This window comes from Heptranchias perlo, chromosome 10 (assembly GCF_035084215.1).
Source record: "Heptranchias perlo isolate sHepPer1 chromosome 10, sHepPer1.hap1, whole genome shotgun sequence".
Taxonomy (NCBI): Eukaryota; Metazoa; Chordata; class Chondrichthyes; order Hexanchiformes; family Hexanchidae; genus Heptranchias; species Heptranchias perlo.
In genome coordinates, this window is record NC_090334.1 from 31,918,184 (window position 1) to 31,931,450 (window position 13,267).

General features: G+C 39.7%; 1 protein-coding gene across 2 annotated transcripts in view; it reads left to right on the top strand.

Moving 5' to 3' along the window:
• The window catches only part of scfd1 (sec1 family domain containing 1), a 136,016-nt gene that overhangs the window by 16,114 nt on the left and 106,635 nt on the right, over nucleotides 1–13,267 (top strand). For both annotated transcript variants that reach the window (XM_067991389.1, XM_067991390.1), the window contains 2 exons: nucleotides 326–411; nucleotides 1,495–1,594. In XM_067991389.1, the coding sequence (XP_067847490.1) occupies nucleotides 326–411; nucleotides 1,495–1,594 (186 nt within the window). The remainder of the gene's footprint in view (nucleotides 1–325; nucleotides 412–1,494; nucleotides 1,595–13,267) is intronic.

The following is a 13,267-nucleotide window of genomic DNA, read 5'->3' on the forward strand; positions in this document are numbered from 1 at the left end:
TCAAGCCCAACTAATCTAAACTGAGACTCCAGTGCACTATTGAGGGAGTGGTATTATGGTGGGAAGTTTCGATTTGTCTGTCAATTTGTCAATGTAATAACAAGTTGTTTGTGAAATCAAATATTGGAGCTTATTGTGCAACTACATACTTCACATGATCCAATGTATAATTTGAAGTTTACATCCTTATTTCTATACACAAACTGTACTAGTCAGTACTGTCTGAGTTGGAGTGTCAGAGTAGTTTTGCAATGACTTTCTTACTTTCTGCTATATATTTATGGATGTTTCTGCAATTCAAAATCACTCCAATTTATTTTCTTAGAAATTGGATAAGAAACTACGAGAAAACCTGCGAGATGCCAGAAACAGTCTCTTCACTGGAGATAGTCTTGGTGGAGGGCAATTCAGGTACAATACTGTAACTCATCTGTGTTCAGGAATCACTCCAGGGCTGTAAGAAAATGCATCTTTGAAGTCGAGCAATGTTTAAGCAAGCTATGTAAAAGCATTTGCTTGTAGAAGTTATTGTATAACTGGTAGCCCACTGAACGTGAAAATGAGCTTTTGACGGAAATTTTGAGTTGGGGGGCAATTATATTGTAATGTCTACTAGTTTCTTTGGATTCTGACCCAGGCAAACTGAAAGGTCAACAATCCTCCATTTCTCTTTAGTGAAGGTCTCATTTATATAGTTTGTTTACTGTTTGGGAGCCTAAGCATTATAAATGACATCAAAAGCTAAATCATGTGCCCTAATGTGGATGTTACTCTTGCAAACCTAATAAGTGTAGTTATAATATTGCTGTGTGACTCAAACTTTTGGAAACTCTTAGCTGATGGGTGCTGACTAATAATATTGGTTCTGCAGTGATAAGGCAGTTATTGGTGTTAGTGAAGTGAATTATTTTGGTTTAATTAGATAAATATAATTGTGCTTTTAATAAAGATTAGCAGAAAGTGGTCTAATGTAAATGAAACTGAAGATGCTGTCATATTCTTGAAATGAGGGAGAACAAAAAAACTTCAGTGGTTCATTAAACTAGCAATTCTTATGAAATTCTAGTTCAGTCTACTACATTTCGTAACTTCAACTTCGTGCTATAAAGTTTTCATGCTGGTTGTTCAGACAACTATACTTTGTTTTTATTTTGAAGGTTAGAATGGTGAGCTGTTCATTAATGTGAATATTAGAATGTGATTTCTTCCATTCAAATGAAATAACTAAAACTGTAATTATATAAAGTTGTATTACATTTTATAATAGACTATCTGTAATTCAAAGCTCCCATGATTAAAATTTTTGTTTGGAAAACATTGTACAAGAAATGCTGCTTCTCAAAGAAATACTACGGCATGCTGTGGACTTTTTGTTTAAGTTTGTTGGCAAGTGAATTGCTTTTTATTTTAGTCTAGAAAACATTCACTTTACTTGTTTTATGATATTTGTATGCTTCGTAGTTTTTTCTCCATGTGTTTGCTTTTTCTTGGCAGTTTCCAAAGACCGTTATTAGTCCTTGTGGACAGAAATATAGATTTGGCGACCCCATTACATCATACATGGACATACCAAGCCCTGGTTCATGATGTTCTGGTAAGAAATCAACTGTGTCCTTTGTGGTTTAAAGATGGCTAACACTTTATTTTGACCCTGATCATATCATTAATTTTATGGCAATTACATACAAAGTTACTGAACTACGTTACAATAAAATTACAAAAGTTTAACCTGAAATGATAAACTACAGTCCAAATTTTGCTGAAAAATAACGGCGTCTGAACGATGCACGCTATTATTAATGCGTAAATCGGCCAGCAACTTGTGGCGAGGAAGAGATACCCCGTGAATTGCGAATCTCCACGAGTTCCTGGCCGATTTGCATCACTCCGCCATTAGCTTTGTGAAAACGGCATCTTGCCCTTAAACTCCCTGTGATTTTCATGAAGTTGCTGCATTTGCACATTAATTGCCCGTTAAACTCGTCACAGAAAATTAAGTCGTCATTAACAGCGTAAGTACAACATGATAATTGTTAATGACCGCCAATCAACCTCTCTTACCCTGAAGGTGAACAATTCTAAGTGTGGAGTCTCATTCCTTTAGGTTGTGGAATATTTTAGGAGATTTTAAAAATGTCAAATTTTAAATTATTTAATTTTTTTCTTGCTTTTCCTTTGTGTCTCCTTTTTTTTTCTCCTCTCTTAATCCAGTCTTTCTTTCCCTCTTATTTCCCTTTCTGTACCTGATTTGACATTGAATTCACCCACTCTAATTCACCCTCCTTCTCAGTCCTTCCCCTATTTATTTCTCAATCCTTTAATCTCATTGGTTATGGAGATATACCCTGTTTGTCACGTTCACCAACGCCCCAGATGCCCTATTGCCCTTGTTATCAGCTCGCATTTTCAGCAACTTTGTGGGCAAAAGATTTTAAAACCTAAATGTGCACGAACACGTCTAACCAACAGGGCACACTGTGCGATGCTCCGCTCCAGCAAAATCTGGGCCTATATTTTCTCAAATGCATGCACATTAATTCAGTATTAACCTACGCTCACCAGTAGATGGTGCAATGTCGCTACAGAGATTTTATTTCCTTCTACACAACTGTAAGTATGTAAAGACACACTTTGAGGCATTTTTAACTGACTGTGAGGTAATTTGTTGGTAGCAGTACTACTTACGGTTGTATAAAGTACATATTTGAATTATAGAAATGATCTTGGAGCTTACTTGTGAAATGTTTTAATTAGTAGGTTAAACAAAGTGGGTGGTTGAGATAGCATTAGCATGTGGCTTAAAACCTGACATTTCTAAAATAACCATTGCCTACTAACATAAACAATCCAGCATATGTTTGTTGAGATAAGGAACTGTAGGCTGGCTAAAACACAAGGCTTACAAATTAGTTCTCATTTCTCAATTCCATCATAAAATTTGTTGGATTTCTATTTGCTACCAGGTTTGGCTAAGAGTATTGCAACATAATAAGCATTGAGTGGAAAATTATCACGTAAAACTAACTTGAAAATGAAGACTGCACCATTTTAGAAAATTGTCTCATTTTTCTCGCTCTTTTATATGCAGCACATTGAGGTGTTTAAAGAAAAAAAACTTGCATTTATATAGAGTCTTTCAGGACGTCCCAAAGCACTTTCAGCCAATGAAGTGCTTTTGAAGTGCAGTCATTGTTGTAATGTAGGAAACGCAGCAGCCAATTTGCATGCAGTAAGGACCTACAAACTCCAATGAGATCATTTGTGTTTTTGGTGATGTTGGTTCAGGGATAAATATTGATCAGGACACCGGGAGAACTCCCTGCTCTTTTTCGAATAGTGCCATGGGATTTTTTTTTATATCCACTGGACAGGGCATCTCATCCAAAAGACAGCACCTCCAACAGTGCAGTACTCCCTCAGTTCTGCATTTAAGTGTCAGTCTGGATTATGTACTTTAGTCTCTGGAATGGGACTTGAAACCATGACCTTTTGACTCAGCCCACTGAACCAAGGCTGACACCTCAGAGCAAATCTTGTTGGTATGACAGTCACGCTGTATATGTATAATGGATAATATATGTAATGACTTGGATAAGGATGTGTTATGATTCAGGCTCACTCCAGATGCTTTTCTTGTGCCCATTGCAAAAAAAAAACTCCACTTCTATGGGCAAGCCCTTGCTCCCTATGAACTGAAATGTGACCTTATACATGAAGTAATCTGGGATAATGTGTCCCTCATCAGTAATGAATAACAAGTAGGACTTGCACTACATCTTGCATCACTTCAGAAAACTCTTAATATCGGCCACAAGGGGCACAATCTTAACTGACTAAACCATCAAATAGTTTTATTCATGGATAGTGAAGCAAACCATAACTGCAAGATATTGAAGGCAGTCCAAAAGCCAGAGGTCTGGATCCAGATTAAGTAGACAAACTACCAGACCAGGACCTTTTTGAGAACAACCTTGCAGAACCCAGTATAAAACTATTTCAAAGGGACAGATAATAGTCTGGTTACCTGGTGCACCGACTGGATGCAATATTTACAAGGACAGAAGCAAACTAACTAAAACTTGGTTCTACAAAAATGTTTCTGCTGAAGATTTCTTTTTAACCTAAAGCATTCTCTATGATACTCTATGTACCAAGACAATCTAACAAGGCACCGAGCTAATGTTTTACAGCCTATCTGAATAATCAGGAAGTGTTCTAATGGGATGTTGACAGTTAACAGCTTTGTATTAAAATATTATCACATTAAGGATTCCCCCTTTTGGAGGGTTACTGCACACATCTTGTATCTTAAGCCAATATCTTTACTTTTTAATGAATGCATAACTTACATCTTGGGTGCAGTATTTTAAAAACTGGGCAAAGTACTCCATTTCATTTGTCACCAGTTTTGTAAGTAAAACTCCAAGTTTACAAATATAGGGCAAATAATGAGAAACAATACCAAGATTCAGGAGGATGTAGATTTTTTTTAATATATAACTACCCTAATGGAGAAGATGCAGTTCAATGTGAAGAATTGTAAAATAATTAGCATGGGAACATAGAACAAAAAGAGGGCTTATGTGTTGAGTGGCGCAGTCCTGAATCATGAATAAAAAACAAAAAAATTGCAAATACTGGAAACATGCAGCAGGTCTGTCAGCAGACATGGAGAGAATGAACTGAAAAATGAAAGATGCACAACGAACATTTTCTGTTTTAGTTTCAGCACTGAAGCTTGCTGATCAGGAAAGTCATTTGGAAATTATCGCAGATAACTAGTGCTTGGCTGCAGTAGAAAATGCAATAAGGCACTTGATTGCATTGGCAAAGACAGTGCAAATCAGAAGAGTTTGTATTCTTGTTTTGCAAATCATTGGTCATTGAAGTGGAAAGTATAAATGATTCAAGAAAAGGAATTGAGGCATATGAAGGTGAGGCATAGACATGGTCTATCAAAAATGGATTGGCACTGGCTGTAAAGTTGTTCTCAATTCTTAAAAATTCTTATGTAATGCAAACCAAGCGCTTATATAAAACTAAGAAATTAGAAGGAAAAAGCTTGCATTTAGGTAGCACCTTTCATGTCCTCAGGACGTCCCAAAGTGCTTTACAGCTAATGAAGTACTTTTGAAGTGTAGTCAGTTATTTTATAAGTAAGTGCACAACTCAATACCACAAACAGCAATGAGAGAAATGACCAGTTAATCTGTTTTTGGTATTAATTGAGGGATAGATGTTGGCCAGGACAGCAGGAGAACTTCACTGCTCTTCAAATAATGCCTTGGTATCTTTTATGTCCACCCAAGAGGACATATAAGGCCTCAGTTTAACATCTCATCCAAAAGACGACATTGCCAATAGTGCTGCAATGAAGTGTCCACCAATATTATGCACTCAAGTCCTAGAAGGTGGTTTGAATCCACAACCATCTGACTCCGATGAAAATGCTGCCAAATGTTATATTAACCATCTCACCGACCAAAGTGTAGTCGACACAAGCATTAGAAGATACTCAATTTCATCAATTTTGACCTCTAATGCGCAAGAAAATCTAGCGTGAGAAAAAGCCCTCATGGCCCTTCATGCTAAGTCCATACAGAGCTCATGTATGACTAATCTATCTTTGGACTTATTTCCCACACCATTAGTTGACCTTCTACTTTAAGGACATTAAATTATTACTTCCACTATCTCCCCTGAAAAATCAAGCGGCGTTAATATCTCTAATCCTCCCTAACTACATCACTAACTCTGAACATACAAGTTAAGGTGCTTGGAAAAAGTTGTGGTTCACTGGTATTTCCAGTAATTTGCAAGACATAGAGTAAGATTCAAGTTACCTCTTCAAATGATTTTAGAACTCCTTCGATGGTTATGTCAGATAGATCCCAAGTTTGATGTCTAGCTTGTCCTCTGTTAACTGATCTCAGCCAGCGGAGAAGTATTGGCATCACAGTTGGCCTCAGCACTCCTGGGGTAGGGAGCAGAAAGTTGGCAGAGTTTCCATTTCTGATCACTATTCAGCAACCGCAGTTAAAAGTGTATGTCCACTTCTGATGTCTTGGCCAAGCAGACTGCCTTGAGTGAGATTTTTGTACCCAGATGACTATTTCTCCCCAAAATTGCCGTTCTGAACCCAGGCCAGGAACAAACGCACAGCTCCCCTACAATATGCCTCCCAGATAAACAATTGAAAAGGTAGGAAATACCCTTCACAAACTCCGTGCCGTAATCCAAAAGAACCTGCTTCACTCGCCCAACCCCTACTACCTCCACACAAAGCCTGCGGCTGATCTCTAAACTTGACAACCACAAAGGCTGCAGTGAACACCGACTCTGCTGAAAGCTCAGCGTTCAGGAAAAAAATGTAAAATCCCCACAGCTCTCACTTCCAATGCTAATGGCTGTTAGGATCAGCCGATGCTTCTACATCTGATACATTGGTTCTACCCCAAAATCCATCAGTTAGTACAAAGTCAGTTATGGTACCCTATCTTGGTACAAGACATAAAAGGTAGGTAACACAACTGCAGCACCCTGTACTGGCACAGTTCCTAGATCAATACTCACCTAGAGAGACATAGATAAATTAACAATGCGGTGGATGTTGGGTTTTTGGTATTTAAAAGGTGCTGCATTGGCGGTTTACAGTTTAAAATTTGGGCACATGATGTTAAAGGGAACTTGGCAGCGTGAATAGGAAATCGGTTGAAGAACAGAAAACAGATGACTGGTTAATAGATGTTTTTTTGATTGGAATAGTGTCCCCCAGAGGCCAGTGTTGGGATAATTTTTTCTCTCAATATACATAAATGATCTGGACTTGGTCAAAGGGGCCACATTATCAAAAATTTGTGGACACCTCAAAAATGTGGAGTATGATTAACTGTGAAGACGACTGCAAGCAGTATGAAGGGAGAGATTTGGAGATTTTTTTATGCGGAAGGTTGTTAGAACAAGGTATCCTGTAACAAAATTAGTGGTGGAAGTAGATCCATAATCTCTTTTGAAAGAGAAGCAGAGAAACATTTGAATTTTTTTTTAAAGGGTGTGGAGAAAAAGCAGGAAAATAGGTCTAATGGATAGCCGGGGCGCAATGGGCCAAATATCCTCCTCCTGCGCTGTAAAATTCTACGATTCTACGAAATCGTACATCGTGTGTTTATTTGAATGTGGCTTGGCTCCTTCTCCTCGAGCCTATAGTAAGGAAATCAGTTTGAAGCGTCCTCTCGATATTTGTGTTGACCTAGGTTGGGATGTGGAATTTAACATTAGCCTTTAAACTGCTTATGTATTATGACTGGATTTAAAGGGACAACCATCAAAACAAAACAAAAAATATATAGTTTTCATCGCAGTTGCCGTTCCAGATATTTCAACAATGCTAAATTCCAAAGAGGAAAACATTTTCACAATAACTGATTCACACTTCGTAAATTCTGATGCAGTGAGATTGCAGTTCACAACTTTTGATAACCGTTTTTGTCTTTTGTTGCACTCTGATATTTTGTATGTTGTGATGCCCCAGGTGTGTAATCTGGTTTCTCACTGGATTTCACTGATGATCTGAACAAGATAATATCTCCAATTGAGATGTTTTTAAATCTGGAATATTTGATTTATTTCAGTGAAGAGAAAAACGTACACTTTTTTTTCTGTTTAGTTTTGGCAGTATGCATTTATAGCCATAGTAACTGTACAAACAGAAGAAAATCTGACAATTTTAATTTTGACAACTATGTAAGACTTGCCAATAAAGTCCAAACTGACATGATGCCATCAGAACCTAATTTGGGAAAGTACCAGTTTCTGGCTGGTCCCGCCAAAACCTTACGGACTAGGTCAGATGCCAAAGAGACACTAGATTACATTCACAGATTGTGCTCGCCTTGGCCAGATCATGAGAAACTGGCCTATTCAGGTTTCTAGTCATGATTAATCCCAATACTAAGATGCGCCTTTCCTCTCTCTCTTATTAAGTACTTGTTTTTACCTTCCCAAGTTATGGGAGCAGTGTAGTTTCAACAGCAAACTCTCACTGCAACATGCTATTTGGGAAGTTATAAGTTACATGGTAGCAAACTTTACTGCTTTCTCCCTTGTGAAGAATCAACTAGCATGTCCTTAGTTGATGGGATAGCTGCCATCTGGAATTCACTGTGTGGAAATCAGTGGTGTGAACTTCCATAGTATCACACCAGTGCATTAAGTTAGATCATGTGTCTAATCATTTGACACGTGTCATTTCACCACCATTTAGATCAGTTTAAATTATGAGTAAGAGGTGCAGCAGGATGGAACCTTGCACTGTGTTGGGACATGGGTTTGCACCTACAATCTACTTCCCCTTATGAGTGTTGTTAGGCTATGTAGATAGGAGTGGCTGGACTAGGGGACAAAAGAAGAAGGAAGATGACAATTCAGATCAGAGGCTGGGTATTCTGCGGCGAGTGCCTCATCTCCTGACTCCCCAAAGCCTTTCCACCGTCTACAAGGCACAAGTCAGGAGTGTGATAGAATACTCTCCACTTGCCTCGATGAGTGCAGCTCCAACAACACTCAAGAAGCTCTACACCATCCAGGACAAAGCAGCCCGCTTGATTGGCACCCCATCCACCACCCTAAACATTCACTCCCTTCACCACCGGCACACAGTGGCTGCAGTGTGTACCATCCACAGGATGCACTGCAGCAACTCGCCAAGGCTTCTTCGACAGCACCTCCCAAACCCACGACCTCTACCACCTAGAAGGACAAGAGCAGCAGGCACATGGGAACAACACCACCTGCACGTTCCCCTCCAAGTCACACACCATCCCGACTTGGAAATATATCGCCGTTCTTTCATCGTCGCTGGGTCAAAATTCTGGAACTCCCTTCCTAACAGCACTGTGGGAGAACCTTCACCACACGGACTGCAGCGGTTCAAGGCGGCGGCTCACCACCACCTTCTCAAGGGCAATTAGGGATGGGCAATAAATGCCGGCCTCGCCAGCGATGCCCACATCCCATGAACGAATTTTTTTTAAAAACCATGACATTAGGGCATGGGATACATGTAAAGGAAAGTTCAAGACTGAAGTCAGCAAACACTCCTGCACACACACACAGTGATCAATACTTGGCCTGGCCATTTCTGGATATGGTAATATTACAAATTTCAGGTCTGCTGTAGATATTCTCTCAGGTGCAGCGTCACCGGCCGCTTCTGTAAGCTGATCAGCGTCTCTTACGGTGAGGAGTTTACCGTTACTGCCCAATCCCTCATCATAAGCCATCATCGGCTGTAACAATAAAGCCCAATGTTAAATGAACTGGATACTGTAATCTCTCGCTGCCTCCTTGTGCATTTTAACTGTCTTACAAAAGGCAGACTGATTTTAACACTTTAGTGAGATGAGACCAAAAAAAAACCAAGAAACTGGTTTATTGTCCCTAGCCCTGGAAGCAGTGCTGAGAAAGGCCATGAGATTAATTCTTAGTGTAAAAGAGCTAAGTTATGAGGAAAGATTAGAAAAACTTCATGGAAAAAGTTATTCAGAATACTATTTGAAGTTAAACCATGACTTTAGGACCAGGGAACATCAGTACAAACTGATTTTTTTTTTAAAAAAGCAAGTTCAGGACTGATGTCAAGGAGCACACCTTTGTGATTAGAACCTGAAATGGTCTTTTGAAAAGGGTAGCAGTGATTAAAACTCTGGAGTCATTCTGTGACAGTTAATAGGAGGGGACTAGATTTCTAAGGAAGAATGATTTACATGGGCCAAATGACCCCTCTCATCTGTAATTATGTTTGTGAGCTAAAGATTTGTAGGTTTAGAAGGTGTATGCTTAAAATTTAGATTTTTTTTTTACAGTGCAATGTTTTGATTTTAAATTCTTAGTTATTAGTGACAAGTATTTTTATTTGTTTCATAAAATCCCTAAATTATAGTAAAATATATTTAGAGTCTGAAATATAGGGAAAATGAGATTGACTAGTCTCTTTTACGGTTTCTACTTTTACCCCACTTAATTAAGTGTTGAATGATCTGGATATTTAGCAGGGAAGTTGCTATGTATACTGTGATTATTTATACCTATTGAAGTAGCCTCTGGCAGGCTCTCCGAGCAACTGAAGGAGTTCATCCAGTGAGTACCTGAAATGTTAAGGCCAGGAAGGCCTCGCGTTCAACCCATGGTCTGTGATGAGTTTCCTGATCTCAAGCAGGGTAGCAGTAGAGACTGTACATTTGACCACAGCATCCTCCTGATTTAGGAAACAAAAGATTGGCCAGGGTCCCTACTCCTGACTATTATCCAGTGACCCCCAACTAGAAGTTCACCTGTGTGGGTATTCGGTAGTGAAAGGTTTGAGATTGGTTATGTTGGCTCCTTTCCCCATGGTCAGATAGCTTGCTGTCACTCACTGGCAAGGCTCACACATGAATAATGGCTACCCGGCAAGATAGTGAGGGTAACTGGCACCTGTGGAATTGAAACCTAAGAAGGGAGTATACATTGACAGGAGAAGAAGGGAGAGGAAAAAATTGACAACAGAAAAGAAAATGAAAGAATTAAATGGTCTAAAACAGGGGTTTCTAGCCTTTTGGAGCAGTGAGCTGGATATTATGTAGGCCACATACAATTAATTTGCTTTTGAGTTGGGAAGAATCATGATTACTGGTTTATGGTGGCTTAAAAAAAGTCAAATTCCTCTCTTCGTTTTTATTAATTGGTATTCAGCATTTTTACAGGTGTTTTAGGGATATCCTTAAAATTCTATCCCATTTTTCCATGAAAACCCTAAACCCATGGTTTTCATCTTAATTAACCACTATGTCCAGTTTAAAATCAATTTTGTGCTTTTTGGAGTGATTGAAGCACATCATTTCAATCTCTGCCCGTCTGTCTCTCTTTCTGCCTCCCCTCCTGGACATCTGCCTCTCTCTTCTGCTCAGTTATGTCTGTGCCTTTGTATTTTTTCCCTCTTCCACTCTTTACTTTTCTCTATTCCCCTTTTCTTACTCTTTTGTTTTTGCCTCTCAATCATATGTGTCTGTAACCATGGGCAGCAGGATCAGGTATCAGGTTGGCAAATTATTGGCAGCAGCTTCGGGACTTGGAGTAATTGGATTGGAAGAAGTAGTAGCATCAGTGAGCACTGAATTTGGGACTCATTAGGAAGGGATGCTGGAGAGACTGCAGTCTGAAAGTGTCCTGGATGACAGCTAATCCGTGGGGGTTCAGTCTGTTAAGTAGGCAAGAATCCTGGGATGATGAGACTCAGATGCCCTTTGTAATGACATAACAATTCATCCACATATCAGGCAAATCATTAATACATATTCAACCTTTAAACCAAGGATTTTGCTCATCGAGACCTGAAGGTTGATCAGCTCTTCAGTCCACAAAGTCCTCCTCTTGCGTGATGTTGAACTGCAGTGTGCGTTCTTTGTGACTGCTCTGTGGTGAAGAGACTGTCAAAGTCTTTTATATTTTTATCAATAGGACGCAGGATTGGGGCGCGTCATTCATTTTGTCCGTGTTGCTATGCCTTAATCGTGAACATACCTCAATGATAGTTTAGGCTTTGATCATGTGACTGGAGACCCTTGAAAGTAGAAAAGCCCATGTGCTCAAACCATGGAATGTAAAAGGCCTCTTTACTATCTGTTTACAGCCTTTCATGTAGAGATAGCCCCTTTCGTTTCTATACATCGACATCCTTAATGATCCTGACATCTCCAATTTTGATTGGATTTGAAACTACTGAAGCATTCTTATACCATTTGCCCGTACATTGGATGCGTTACTACTTGATGTTTTACAAATCCCAGTTTTATGAACAGATTACCAGATAGGGATGAGAGGCCCATGTCTTTTTGCACTACCATTGCTTTCCTGATCCGAAGCTTGTGGTGTATGTCCTTGTTGCCTTCTCTTACATTCCCCCCTGCTGTGTTGAAAAGATTGTTTCCAAAAACCTATGTGTTTTGAAAGCTTGACAGTCCTTTAAGCTCAATATTATCCATCAAGCTTATTTATTTAATAATGTAGATATCGATCTGCAGTACAATGTCTTCGATCCCGAAACTCATACTTCTCCAATGCCATTAGCGTCACTGAGGGAAAACAGGATTTGCGAGAACACAGTTTACTACGTTACTGCGTTTGCAGATTTTCAAATGCCTTTGTTTTAAAAGGGCACAATTAACCCCTTCCTTCAAATGTTAAAGGGCTCATGTCCCCACACATGAGGACATACAAGTATCAGACAGGCAGTGCTGCTAGCTCTCACTCTGGTGGTGTAGTGGGTTGACATACACTTCCTGCTCCCAGTAGCATTGCTGTCGTCTCGGGAATCTACTATGCTGACAAATTCAAATGAAGAGACTACTCATCCCATCCAGAAGATCAACAGTTTCTGCTTGTGAGCTTCCTTTAATTGGGAGCTACTTGGAAGGGTGTTTGAAATCATGAATTGGGCCAAATTCAGCTTGCAGGCTGGATGTTGGACTGTTACCAGTCTACATCAAGGGTTTTCAAGCTGTGGGTCATGACCCTTTGGGATCATGAGCACTTCTTGGGAGGTATGGTCACTGCTGCTGTACCTCACTAGGCGCTTCTGTTCTGGTTCCTGGCTCTCTAGTGTTTCCTGCCTCCCAAGTGACTCTTCACCAAGGTTCCCAATTCCTTGATGGCTCCTACATCACTAAAGCTATCACCTCATTTTGGTCATAGACTCTCTGCCATATGTGGGAATTCCTAATATTGTGATAGTTTTTGCCAGATCAGGAATTCTCATCCACATTATATGCCAGGTGGTCCATTCGGGAATGAAGCAACAACTTCAGCTAAGTTCGCAGCCAAAGCAGGTACTTCAGAGAGCAGGGTGACAATGAGAAGAAACTGATAATGGCATCAACTCTTTCCTCATCTCCTAAAACTGAACGCTGTGATGTTGAGCCTGATCAGCTGATGCAACTCCTTCCCAAATAATCCTGGAAGATAGCCCTGTTGGCAGGCAGACGTAAACTTCATCACTTGTGCTGCTTGACTCTTTGACATATGTTTGTGCATGCTAATATTTCTTAACAAAATAAGTACAGATAAGGGAGACCATTCAGCAAATGCTACCAAAGAAACTTGCAATCCCCCATCACAGCATCTACAGAAATCATAGATAAGATCTCAGTGATTGTTCATCAAATTCAAGACATGGCCCTCTCATAACTCAGTTGGTAATTGCAGTGTGGAACTGAGCCATACAGAGTGGGAA